General features: G+C 40.6%; 1 protein-coding gene and 1 long non-coding RNA gene across 2 annotated transcripts; one reads left to right on the forward strand and one right to left on the reverse strand.

The window, feature by feature from the left end:
* The first annotated feature begins 1,040 nt into the window (after positions 1–1,040).
* On the forward strand, positions 1,041–7,335 carry LOC131245691 (3-ketoacyl-CoA thiolase 2, peroxisomal). Its single transcript, XM_058245305.1, has 14 exons — positions 1,041–1,355; positions 2,628–2,704; positions 2,837–2,921; positions 3,319–3,445; positions 3,536–3,634; positions 3,792–3,859; positions 3,964–4,071; positions 4,157–4,234; positions 4,332–4,464; positions 4,574–4,670; positions 4,922–5,045; positions 5,143–5,251; positions 6,494–6,577; positions 6,961–7,335. The coding sequence occupies exons 1-14, from the start codon at positions 1,272–1,274 to the stop codon at positions 7,068–7,070; spliced, it is 1,383 nt and encodes a 460-aa protein (XP_058101288.1). The 5' UTR covers positions 1,041–1,271; the 3' UTR covers positions 7,071–7,335.
* A 1,656-nt stretch (positions 7,336–8,991) lies between these two features.
* LOC131245692 (uncharacterized) lies at positions 8,992–11,971 on the reverse strand. The gene is made up of 2 exons (XR_009170948.1): positions 9,160–11,971; positions 8,992–9,034 (listed from the first exon to the last, which is right to left on the reverse strand). It is a non-coding gene; the product is annotated as an uncharacterized LOC131245692 (long non-coding RNA).
* Between the last annotated feature and the right edge of the window lie 313 nt (positions 11,972–12,284).

Raw genomic sequence — 12,284 nt, forward strand, 5'->3', positions numbered from 1 at the left:
GAACTGCCCGTTCATGGCTAGATACGGGCTGGGGTAGTACGCAATCCGCGTCATCCTCTTCGTCAGAAAAACATCAGGAGGACAGGGCACACATCTCACCGTCGCCTGATCTCAATCCAACGGTGATGACCGTCACACGTAACGAACTTCCGTCCGGGTCTTACTTTCCCACTCACCTCGCCGACCGCAAATTGTACAAACGTTTCACCTTGCACGCTTGAGATTATTCTTCCCTTCGCGGCCCACATGCTTACATAGAGCACGCATTCTAAATCTGCTTCATGAATCAGACGTGTCCCACCCTAAGCATGCCCTAACCCCATAATCAGACCGTTCAAATGATCAAAGAACCGCACAATGTATGATAAAGATACGAACGGGTAGATAAATGACCGAACTTCTCATGCATCCGGCCGATCTGGTCCCGCCCATGGTAAATGACGTTGTGATTTGCGAAGCCCAGCCCAAGTCTAGTAAACTTTCTGCCAGACAGCTCTGGGCCGAGGGTGTTACCGTTACCGTGTGGGGCCCGCCTTGATTAATGTTATATATATCCACGCCGCCCATCGGTTTTTTCAGATAATTTCAGAAGGTAAATTAAGCATATCCAAGTCTCCGTTGGACCACACCATTGGATAAAGTGTTGAATGACCATTAAAACATTATTACAGGACACAAAAGTTTTGGATATCTTGTGTTTTCCTTCATACAGGTCTGTTTGACATTATCAACGGTTTGGATGGTAAATGAACATTACAGATCTGCTTACGGCCGGTCCGGTGAAGTTTTTAATGGTGGGCGTTCAATCACAACTGTTTCTTGAGGTGTGGTCCACCTGAGAATTGGATCTACTTAAATTTTCTGTCCACGTTTTAAAATAGGCTGTTAAAACGGATGGACGGTGTGGATATACAACACATCATCAAGGCGAGCCCCACGGTAAGGATAACACCTAATCTGCTCCCCTTCCCAAGGCGAGGCACGCGTTTCGATATAACCAGGGCCGCTTCCTCATATCCTCATCGGGTGACAGACGATCCGGACTCCAAAAGTCGTCATCCCCTCGGCTTCCTCTCCAAAAAATCGCGCGAGGCTCCGATCTTATCTCTTTCGTATCGCAATAAATTCCGAATATCGGATGATAAGAAGACCCGTTTGTTTCTAAACCCGAAATAGCATCGTTCCTCAAAACCAACTCTTCCCTCAAATACCCCCTTCCCTTTTGCCCATTTCTCTCAGAACCCCGAAAACAAGCGAAGAGAAGAGAAAGTATGGAGAAAGCGATCGAAAGGCAGAGAGTCTTGCTCCAGCATCTTCGACCTTCTTCTCTTTCTTCTCCCGTTTCTGATCTCTCTGTAAGCTCTCGATCGCCTTTTGTTGCGTTTCGATTTCTTTTGGATAGGGTTCGTTTCTTCATAGGTTAGGTTGAAGAGGAATTATAAGGTCCCGATGATGCGTCGGGACGTGAATTGTGATTGTGTGATCCTAATCGTCGATCCGATGGTCGGATGGGGGTTACCCCCGTGACGCTTGAAAGATCTTAAACCCTTAAATCAGTGGCCTGCAAAAGAATGAAGTTCGGATGTTGGATGGATAGGATCTTTTCCAATCTTGAAGATTTTAGTGGCGTCCACCACCTAGATAGAGGCTGTCAGGTTGCTACGGTCTGGATCAGCTTACCGTGGATCCCCTATTTACCAACAGGGAGCAGAAGGATACTGTTAACGTCTTGATGCATCAGAAACCTTAATTTTTCGAGTTGGATTGTGAATATTAGGTTTTGGTTGCAGATCTTCTAGTCGTACTTCCATTTTTTCTACTTTTTGGAATTTTATATATTTCTAATTCGAGCTGTTTCAGAACTGATGTGGTAATTTAATTAGAATCTTGATCCTTTAAAAAATAATTATTAGAATCTGGACGAATTGTACGTCTTCAAATTTATGGTCGTTTAAGTGGGGCCCATGGTTTTGTGATCCAGACCGTTGATCTGATTATCCCATCCATGAGCGGATCGTGCCTGAAAATCTCTCAGATCCTTCAGTCGGTTGCTTGCATATGGACATTTGAGAGAGAATGCATTGAGGGTGGGAATTAAAATTAGGAGTAGGATTTGCTAATTTGGTTAGTTTTCAGGACATCATGAATCCTTAGTCGTGACCATGGGCCCTGCTTAATAAAGGCTTGAGGCCTGAGTAGCTGAAGAGTACAATTGTCAGTCTGAATTTCGTATAATTCCTTTTATACTTTGGAGATTTGATGTATCATGGGCAAATTCTGTAATGGCCACCACCGATACCTCTACAATACGGGGGTAAAGGCCTTGATGGTTTCTTCTTTTTATTGAAAAAAAAAAAAAACCCTGAAAAACCTGTATCTGCCCTGTAATGGACCGTTACAGCCTTTACAGTGGAGCATATCGGGCCATTACGGGTGCCATAACAGCTGTTATGGTTTTTTTTTTCTGTAATGGTCATTATGACCCTGTAACGTGTAACGTTCCCACTGCTACCTTTATGTAACAGCTGTTACGGCATACCATGTTATGAGAGTTCAATTTCTATCTTGTTGGATATCTGATTTTGTTTTTGTTGGTTTTTTAATTGGGTTTGATTTGTTTGGAAAAGGCCTCGGTCTGTGTGGCTGGGGATAGTGCAGCATATCAGAGGACTGCTAGCTTTGGAGACGATGTTGTGATTGTAGCGTAAGTTTTTCGTCTTGTTTGGAACTTGAAGCTTGTGGATTGGACCAATGCTGTTGCAAAATCTTGTACAGTATCTTATTTTATTTTTGCATTGATTTTTTTTTTCTTTTTTGCTATTTTCATGTTGCGCAGTGCATACCGAACTGCACTTTGCAAGTCAAAACGTGGGGGTTTCAAGGATACCCACCCTGATGACCTACTTGCACCAGTTCTTAAGGTTTGTCTTTTTTTTTTTTTTTCTTTCTCATTTTCACCCTTTTTCTTTGTAAGTTTGAGTGGAGTTGTCAAAATATCATTCTCGTGAAAAAAATGAAAGATTTTGTAATTTGTTTTTCTTCACTGTTAAGATACCATCCAAAACAATACGTGTCGTCTGATATATATTAGTGTGTGATGATAAAGTACAGTTTTGTATTGTCCAATATCCATACCAATATGGATGATTTATAGTGTGTATTGTTGATGTATTGGTTCAGAAGCCAATTGATATCCTCTGATTACAAGATGTTGAAGTATTTTCCTGTTGAATTTGGGATGGGTGAAAGGATTGCATTTTAGTACCCTTGCTCTATGTCTCGCTACGTTTTCTTCTCAAAGATGATTTTTAATTGTAGGCACTGATAGAGAAAACTAATGTGAAACCGAATGAAGTTGGGGATATTGTTGTCGGTACGGTCTTGGCACCTGGCTCTCAAAGAGCAAGTGAATGCAGAATGGCTGCATTTTATGCTGGTTTCCCTGGTATGCTTCCTTTTACATGGGCTATTTGGGAACAGTCAGTTTCTTTTCTTGATCTATCATTTGTATTTACTATGTATCTGGGTCAAACAGAAACTGTGCCTATTAGAACTGTAAACCGGCAATGCTCATCTGGACTCCAGGCAGTTGCTGATGTTGCTGCTGCCATTAAAGCTGGATTTTATGATATAGGTATGCATGCATCCTATTGGGAGGCTTGATGGTCATGTTATGTTGTTTATGAACTCTGGATTTATCTTTATTATTATTGTTCTTTTCTTTTTTCTTTTCTTTTTTTCTTTTTTTTTCTTTTTTTTTTTTTGTTTTCTTCTAAATCTTCTCAATACAGGGATTGGGGCTGGATTGGAGTCTATGACAGCAAATCCAATGGCTTGGGAAGGGTCAATAAATCCCAAAGTATGTTCTCACTGAACTCTACATCTTCTTTTAAGTTTTGCACGTTTTTTGCTTTAAGAAAGGGTGTTTCTTGCACTCAACAAACATCTTTTATAATGTCACAGGTAAAGAGTTTCCAGCAAGCTCAAGACTGTCTTCTACCCATGGGTGTTACTTCTGAAAATGTCGCTCATCGTTATGGTGTAACACGCCAGGAGCAAGATCAGGCTGCTGCAAGTTCTGTAGATGTAGAATTCATTCTTTGACGTTAGAATGTGGTTTCTATGCAATATCTAACGCCTTGAAATACACCACCAGGTCGCATCCCATAAGAAGGCAGCTGCTGCAACTGCTTCTGGTAAATTCAAAGATGAAATCATCCCTGTGGCCACAAAGGTGAAATTTATTGTATATGGATCCTTGTAACGAAGAGAGATGTGTTGAATTTTGGAATTGATGGATGTCTTCTTTTTCTTCCTTTTAATTTATAAAGATTGTGGATCCAAAAACTGGAGAGGAGAAGCATGTTACAATTTCTGTGGATGATGGAATTCGACCGAACACAACAGTGTCAGATTTAGGAAAGCTCAAAGCTGTCTTTAAGAAAGACGGGACCACCACTGCTGGTATTCAATGATGATCTACATGCATTATTTCTTCATTGAACAAAGATATTCATAATTCAATCCCATGCCTGCTGGTTCTAAATGAGGTATTTGTTGCATATTTTGTTAGGGAATTCTAGCCAAGTGAGTGATGGTGCTGGAGCAGTGCTACTTATGAAAAGATCATTGGCATTGCAGAAAGGACTTCCCATTCTTGGGGTATTTAGGTACATAACCCTGGTCAATAAAACTATGAATCCAACTCCACTTAGCTCTGAATTAGCCGGTTTCATATATGCACTAGCACAGTGGCATAGTCCAGGGGCACTAATGGCACTCTGTCTTAATTTTTTAAGGATCAATATGTCAATGATTATGGGAGTATCTTTTTATGCGGAAAAAAAAAAATCTTATGCAAGGGAGAATTGATTAGCATGCTCCTCATATTTGTATATGTCTCCTGGTGTTACTCATGTAGGAGTTTTGCTGCTGTTGGAGTGGATCCCGCTGTCATGGGCATTGGCCCAGCTGTTGCTATTCCTGCAGCTGTGAAGGCTGCTGGTCTTGAAATTAGTGATATTGATCTTTTTGAAATAAACGAGGTAACAGTTCAGGGTATTAGTGTTCTAAAATTCTTTATACATCTTTTTGAAGTCCAAGGGATGGTAATGGGTACAAATTTCATGGCTCCTTGTTTAGGCATTTGCTTCCCAGTTTGTGTTTTGCTGTAAGAAACTGGAGATTGATCCAGAGAAGGTGAATGTGAACGGTGGTGCAATCGCTATTGGGCATCCTTTGGGTGCAACAGGTATTTGTAGTAATGCATTTCAACTTATTGCAGCATTCTTTCTATATATTAAGAACCTTCCACCAATTTTTACTAGGAACAGTAATAAAATATTCATGCTGTTTGCCCTCGTGTATCGCTAGGATGTGGCCTGGATTTGTTCCTTTCCCATCCTAATATGATCATAGTCAATTTTGCTTTAAAATGTAATTATCTAGAAGTTCTTGGATAGTGATGTTGGAAAACTGTTATGTGCTTGATGGGTGTATTACATTTGCTATGTATATACATGCATAACTACGCGTACACTTCCTTATAGTTAAGCTAGCATGTTATTTTTGTTTATAGTTTGCACAGAGTACATGGTAAAATGAACGCTACAGCTAAATCTAGCTTTTGCAGTTTTTGTAGACTTTAACAGAAGGCTCATCAGGAGTCAGCAATTTCTATGCCAAATATTAGCACCATGCTTTCATGGATATTAACCATGTTTGCCTCTAGCTTGTCATCATCTCATGCTGACTTTTCTTTTGTGCTTTGTTGGTAGTATTGAGTCTTTGAGATCAACCCTTTGCCAGAGCTGCCTCTGAACAGTTGAAATTGCATTGTAGATTTTTCATTTTATATTTTTCCTAAAACTAACAGGGCCTCAGTAGAGAGGACCTTGTAAATGGCACAATCAAAACTATTTGGGTGACATTTATTATGGAAAGCTCGGGACAATATTAGGTTTTCTGAGAAATATTTCTTCAGAAAATTCATCACTTTTATTAGCTCCAAAACACCACAATGCTAAAATGAGAACTGTGCCTTTATTGTATCCTTCACCGAGAGGACTTTGTGATCTCCAACGCACTGATTACTATTTGACCTGTTTGTTTCTCACTAATTTGGTTCAAATGCATATTGAGTGACTGCTGAATCCCTCATCCTGATGAAAAGTTCTCAAGAATCCGAACTCCCCAAGTGGAGCAAGGATTACAAGAAGAGCTGCCCGCAGGGGCCTCCCACTGAAGAAATTGTCTAAGAGAATAATGTTAGATTTTTCTAAAATTCCTACAGTTTTTGCTAGCAATTCTTGAAGGTGACTGAATTCCACAGTTCAGCTAGATTTTTCTAGAATTCCTAAAAGACGCCTACAGTTTTAAGTTTCCTTTTCCACTATGAAGGTTGCTGAATTCTTTTTTGTTCTTTTCCCCATGTATTGGTGTTAAGTGATGCTTTAAACCTGTTGTTGGGCTGTGGCCTTGAATTCTTATACAGGTGCTCGCTGCGTTGGAACTCTGTTGCATGAGATGAAACGCCGAGGCAAAGACTCCCGGTTTGGAGTAGTGTCAATGTGCATAGGTGGGTTGTTTGTGTGTGCACGTCTTTTCATTCTTACTCATTCCGTGGATGACAATGAGGTTTACCAATGCTGGGTTGAAGGAAGCAGTGCTTTTTTCTTACCCAGCAATTGTACAGATGGGGGCTGCCATTTGGTATCATATGGTTGCCATTTCCCAATAGCTCCCCTACTTCAAGTGGTCCATATCTAGTTGGAGCCAAATCAACTCTCTGATGGGTGAAATATTGGGTGTCTCCTGCCCATTATGGGCCCAGCTATTGCAGGTGGATCACCAAAGTGGGGGTTCGTTCCCCATTTACATTTTTATTGGACTAGGCAAATTTGCTGAATGAAGCATTGCAGAAGCTCTTGCAAATCACTTAAGTGTTTGATATGTTGACAGGCACGGGGATGGGGGCTGCAGCTGTTTTTGAAAGAGGAGATTGTGTAGATGAGCTGAGCAATGCACGGAGGATCCATCCCAACAATCTTCTGTCCAAGGATGCTCTATAGACGATCCCAACTCATCACAGCCCACCCCATATACTTTATCATATGGGATCATCCAAATAATACCAGAGTATCATGCCAAGGTGGAATAGATTGGGGAAGAGAAATCTCGTGGAAATGGGTGTGTGGGCCCATCTGGATGTAGACAGGACATTCATTTGGGTTGCATAAACTTTGGTAGTTGGTTGTCACACTCTGCTTGCTGTTAGGAGCCTTTTATTTTTGGCAAACGACTTGTATTAGTAATAAAGGCGAGATTTCATCTAAATACTGTTTTTTGTTTCACATTTCTATCTCGAGCTAATGGAGGTACTACAGGTGAATAAAAGGAGGCTAGACTGCCTTAATCTTTTCTCAGATTTACCCGCATGATGTGATTGGCATGCATGCGGGCATTTGGGTTATTCATTAGGCCCACTAATCAAACTTGACCTAGTTGGAAATTACTGGTTTTGGATAATCAGCTGCCAGTTGGGCATGGTCTTTACTAATAGAAAAGGACGGCCAATAATGGTCTATCGTTAGCTTGCATGTGTGTGGCCTACCAGTTTCGGGGATGGGGTAAATTCACACTACCGAAGCAACACATTCCCCGTGCTATTTTAAACCTCCACGGGAAGTCAATTGCCATCCTGTATGGTGATCTACTTCTTTTCTTGGATCATAAATGAAAATTGCCAATGGTGTTATGCTACAGACTGTTTGGATTGTAAGCCGAAAGTTACAAATAGTCACTTGAGAGAAAGAGAGAGAGAGAGAGAGAGACTGCAACTCTTTTATCTCTTACTGGAGCTTGTGCTTCTCCCCTTTACAGTTGGGATTTAAAAAATATGACCATGCAAACAGGCATTGTTGGGTTTTCAAATGCAAGTTACAAGGGCAGGATGTTTAAAAGGAACCATTTTTCTTTTTTCATCTTTATATGGGAGAACCAGTTGAACTGTAGCAAGGAAGATCACCAAAGATCACCAATCAGTTGTTGCCATGCGGTGCTAAAAGGCAATTTTCGGGGAAAACCATATTTAGGAAGTAATCAGTGTCACCCCATGTTTTACGCCAAGGGACTCACCCAAACCACAAGGGCGAACCAAACATGGGTGTCCCTTAAAATTCTCAAATCCCTGTTTATCTGTTCCACAGTTGCCTGCGGGACACCACCCTTATTTTGATCCGTTCCACAGTCGCCCGAGGGACACCAACCTTATTTTTTTAGGGCCCACCATGATGTTGTGTGGAAAATCCACTCCAAACATTATATGTTTGATCCCAGTTAGGCCCAGGGCAAAAAAATAAGGATGACCTGTGATTCAGGTGGGTCACACCAAAGGAAAAAAGTTGGCTTAATTTTTACAGGGCCATCGTGATGACTATATAAAATCCACTCAAAACACCAAAATTTATGCCTAGAGCCAAAACATAAGGTACATCAGGATTCAGGTGGACCACTACAAGGGAAACAGTTCGGAGGGTGAAGGTTGCCTGTACACTTTTCAATTGTGTGATGCACCTGAATCACTAATGATTCTATTTTTTTGGCACTGGACCGATAATGGGCAAAGGCACCTAGTAGTCAGGGTGGATTTCACATAAATGTTATTGTTGTGCCCACTTGCATTGCCCACCCCTAACTTGGCATTACGAAATCTCAGGGAAGGAGTAAGTTAAAATAATAGGATAGCTTATTAAAACTCCTTTTGAAAAAAATACGGGAATGTAAATTCATATTAAGTAGGTTGTTTTTTGTTTTCTTTTGGGGTAAATTTCCTTTTTTTCTGATAAGGACAACTATTACAGAAATGCCCTTTCAGAATACCACATGGCATACACTCGTTTGGGCTAAACCTTGTGTTCTACCGTAACATGCTTCATGTTAACATGTGTGGATGGTATACTAAAAAAGTTCAGTCTGCAAAGTAGGGCCCAAGGTTTCAATTCCGATGGATTGTACCGCTAAAAAATGGGTCACCCTGTACAAATGCAAACGGATAAACTTAGTATAGAACGCAAATTCTCAACCAGCATTTCAGAAGAATACATTTCTGGGACTCCCATTGGAAAAGACACTGCATTTGGAAAATGATGGAAAGCGTACACCGGATTTGATCAGCTATCACTTCTCCATCAGTGCACCCCAAAACGACTGTTGTTGATGTCTTAAATCTATCCGTAACAGGGTCTGCCGATGCCACAAAAAGACAGCTCAATCCTATCAAGAAAATCTGAAAAAATTCTATTTGTTTGCTGAACAGTTTTGGAAGTTACTACTTGATGCAATTAAATGATCGATGTCATTGACTAGGCTTCAATGCCGGTCAATGCCATCGAAGGTCTCATCAATAGCGTGTGCAAAGTTGTGTAAGTGTTGGATTTGTTTCCTATTCCGGTTGTAATAGTATATATATCGGGTGTAATTGGGATTAGGGTGAGATTAAGGTGTATTAGGGCTTTCTAAAACGTTTCAAAGGATTAAGGGCATAGATAAGGTTTAAAGGAGGTTCGAGGCTTGTTTGAATCAATAAGATCTATCTCTTATAATTTTGCTTTCAAAGTGCATTACTTGTTACTTTGTACTGTGATTTTTTCCCGCGAGGGTTTTTCCACGTAAAAATCGAATGGCTCTTATTTGGGTTTGTTTGTGTGATTGTGTGTACTTTGCTTGGTTCCACTCCATATGCTTCCACGGTTCCCAATAAGTGGTATCAGAGATAACGTTGGGAAGCAAATCGAATCTGAAAGCAAGGTATCAATGGCATTTAATATGAAGTTCGATGTATAGAAGTATTAATAAAAGCAATTTGGAACTATGAAAAGTTAAAATGAACTGTATCTTAGTTCAGGAAGGATTCGACGGAACTCTCCTTAAAAAGCGACCAGAAACTATGTCAGAAAAAGAATGGAACAAGTTAGATAAGAAAGCTAATATATCTATTCAATTGTGTCTAACGGATGAGCTCATTTATAATGTTATGAGAGAGAAAACTGCAACAAGTACATTGGGCGAAACTAAAAAGCATCTATACGAATAAGTCTCTTGAGAATCGCTTATATCTAAAGCTACAGTTGTTCAATCTTAAGATGGCAGAGAGGGGCTGACGTTGAGGCCCACATCAATAACTTTTATAGGCTTGTTTGCAGGTTGTTGGATGTGGAGACGATAAAAGATGAAAATCAAGCATGTATCATGTTGAACTCTATTCCAGCATCGTATGGGTCGTTCAAAGACTCTTTATGTACTGGTAGAACGACAATTTGCGTTGAAACCGTTATCTCAACCCTTCAGTCGAAGGCGTTGAGAAAGAAAAGCAGTGACGTGGGTGCTTCTACAGATACGTTGGTTACGAGGGAAAGAAATTTTGAGCGGGATAATGAATTTTCATGTCCAAATCCAAGGGTAGGGATAAAGGAAAGTTGAAGTGCTGGAATTGTAGCATCATATGGCACATGGGGAATGATTGTAAGAATCCTAGGTCGATGAAAGAGAATTCAGAGAGTTCTTCGAAGGAGGCCAACACTACAAAATCCAATGAGGAGACGAATGATAGTGATGTATTGACCGCATCAAAATCCGGGTACTTCAATGGAGAATGGATTTTGGATATGGGAGCTTTGTACCGCATGACCCCTCAAAGGAGTTGGTTCACCAGTTACAGTGAGTGCGATGGTAGCCAGGTGTTTATGGGCAACGATAATACATGCAAAGTGGTTGGTGTTGGATCGGTGCACATCAATATGTTTGATGACATGGAGTGTCTCTTGACCGAAGTGGGACATGTTCCTAAGTTGAGGAAGAGCCTGATATCTCTAGGTACACTTGAGGCACTTTGGTGCAAATTCACCGGGTTCGATCATGTCCTCAAAAATCTAAAAGGGACAATCATAGTCATGAAGGAGCAGATAAATGGAAACATTTATATAGGTTGATCGGGAGTACTTCATCGAGTGGAGTTGCAGAGTCTGTAGCAGATTCCACGTCTGCATGTTATGTGGCATGCATACACGTTTAGGCCACATGAGCAAGCAGTGCATGAATGTACTTTCTGACCGTTGTTTAATTCTAGTTCTTAAAAGTATTGATTTCAGTATATATGAGCATTATATATATGGTAAACAGTCAATGTCGTCTTTCGAACCCAAGAAACATATTTGTAAGGGAGTTCTAGATTATGTGCGTTCTAATGTATGGGGGTCGTCGCCCATATTTTCTGGTGGATGGTCATTATGGTTTGTTACATTCATTGATGACTATTACAGAAAAGTGTAAGTTTATTTTATGAAAAATAAATTCAATGTTTTCATTAACTTTAAACAATAGAAGGCGGTGGTTAAAAAAATAGATATGACGAAATGTGAAAGTATTGAGGACAGATAATGGTGGAGAATTCAATCGGTATTGTAAGGATGAAAGGAGCATAAGGCACAACACAATATGCCACATACCAAAGCAAAATGGTGTGGCTGAACGAATGAATCAGACTCTCTTTGAGAGGGCCAGATGCATGATGAGTAACGATGGGTTGGGTAAGGAAATGTTGACTGAAACCGTTAACACGGCATGTTACTTGGTAAATCGTCCCCCTCTGCGACCGTTGAATGTAAAATTCTAGAAGAAGTGTGGAGTGGTCAGCAGATAGACTACTCAGGACTATGAGTCTTTGGTTGTGATGCTTACTCTTATGTACCATAAATTGAGAGAGATAAGTTGAATTAAGAGGTTAAAAAGTACATCTTTGTCAGCTATGGTGGTGGTGTGAAGGATTACAGGTTATATGATCGAGTCACAAGAAAAATCATCCTTAATTGTAACGTGTGTTTCAACAAAGGATCCTTGTTTCATAAGGATGAACACAAGGAAGGCGAAAGGTCGATTGTGGACGTCCGGATAGACAAAAATGAGACAGGTTGATACTGAGGTACATGAGTAGATGGAGCAGTCACCTGTGAGAAGGAATCCGCCAAGGGATCGTAGGTTACCGACGAGATTCAGGGATGACTCGAATGTTGTATTTGCCCTCATTACGGATGATAGGAATCCATCTACTTTTCAAAAGGCGCTTGACGACATATATGCCAAAAAGTGAAAAACAGCAACACATGACGAGATTGATTCTCTATACAAGAATGAAACGTGGGAGCTGGTGGAGCTTCCCGTCGGCCATAAAGCAATCGAGTACAAGTAGATCTTTAAGAAGAAACATGATAGGTACAAGGTATGGTTGG

This window comes from Magnolia sinica, chromosome 5, assembly GCF_029962835.1.
Source record: "Magnolia sinica isolate HGM2019 chromosome 5, MsV1, whole genome shotgun sequence".
Classification (NCBI taxonomy): Eukaryota; Viridiplantae; Streptophyta; class Magnoliopsida; order Magnoliales; family Magnoliaceae; genus Magnolia; species Magnolia sinica.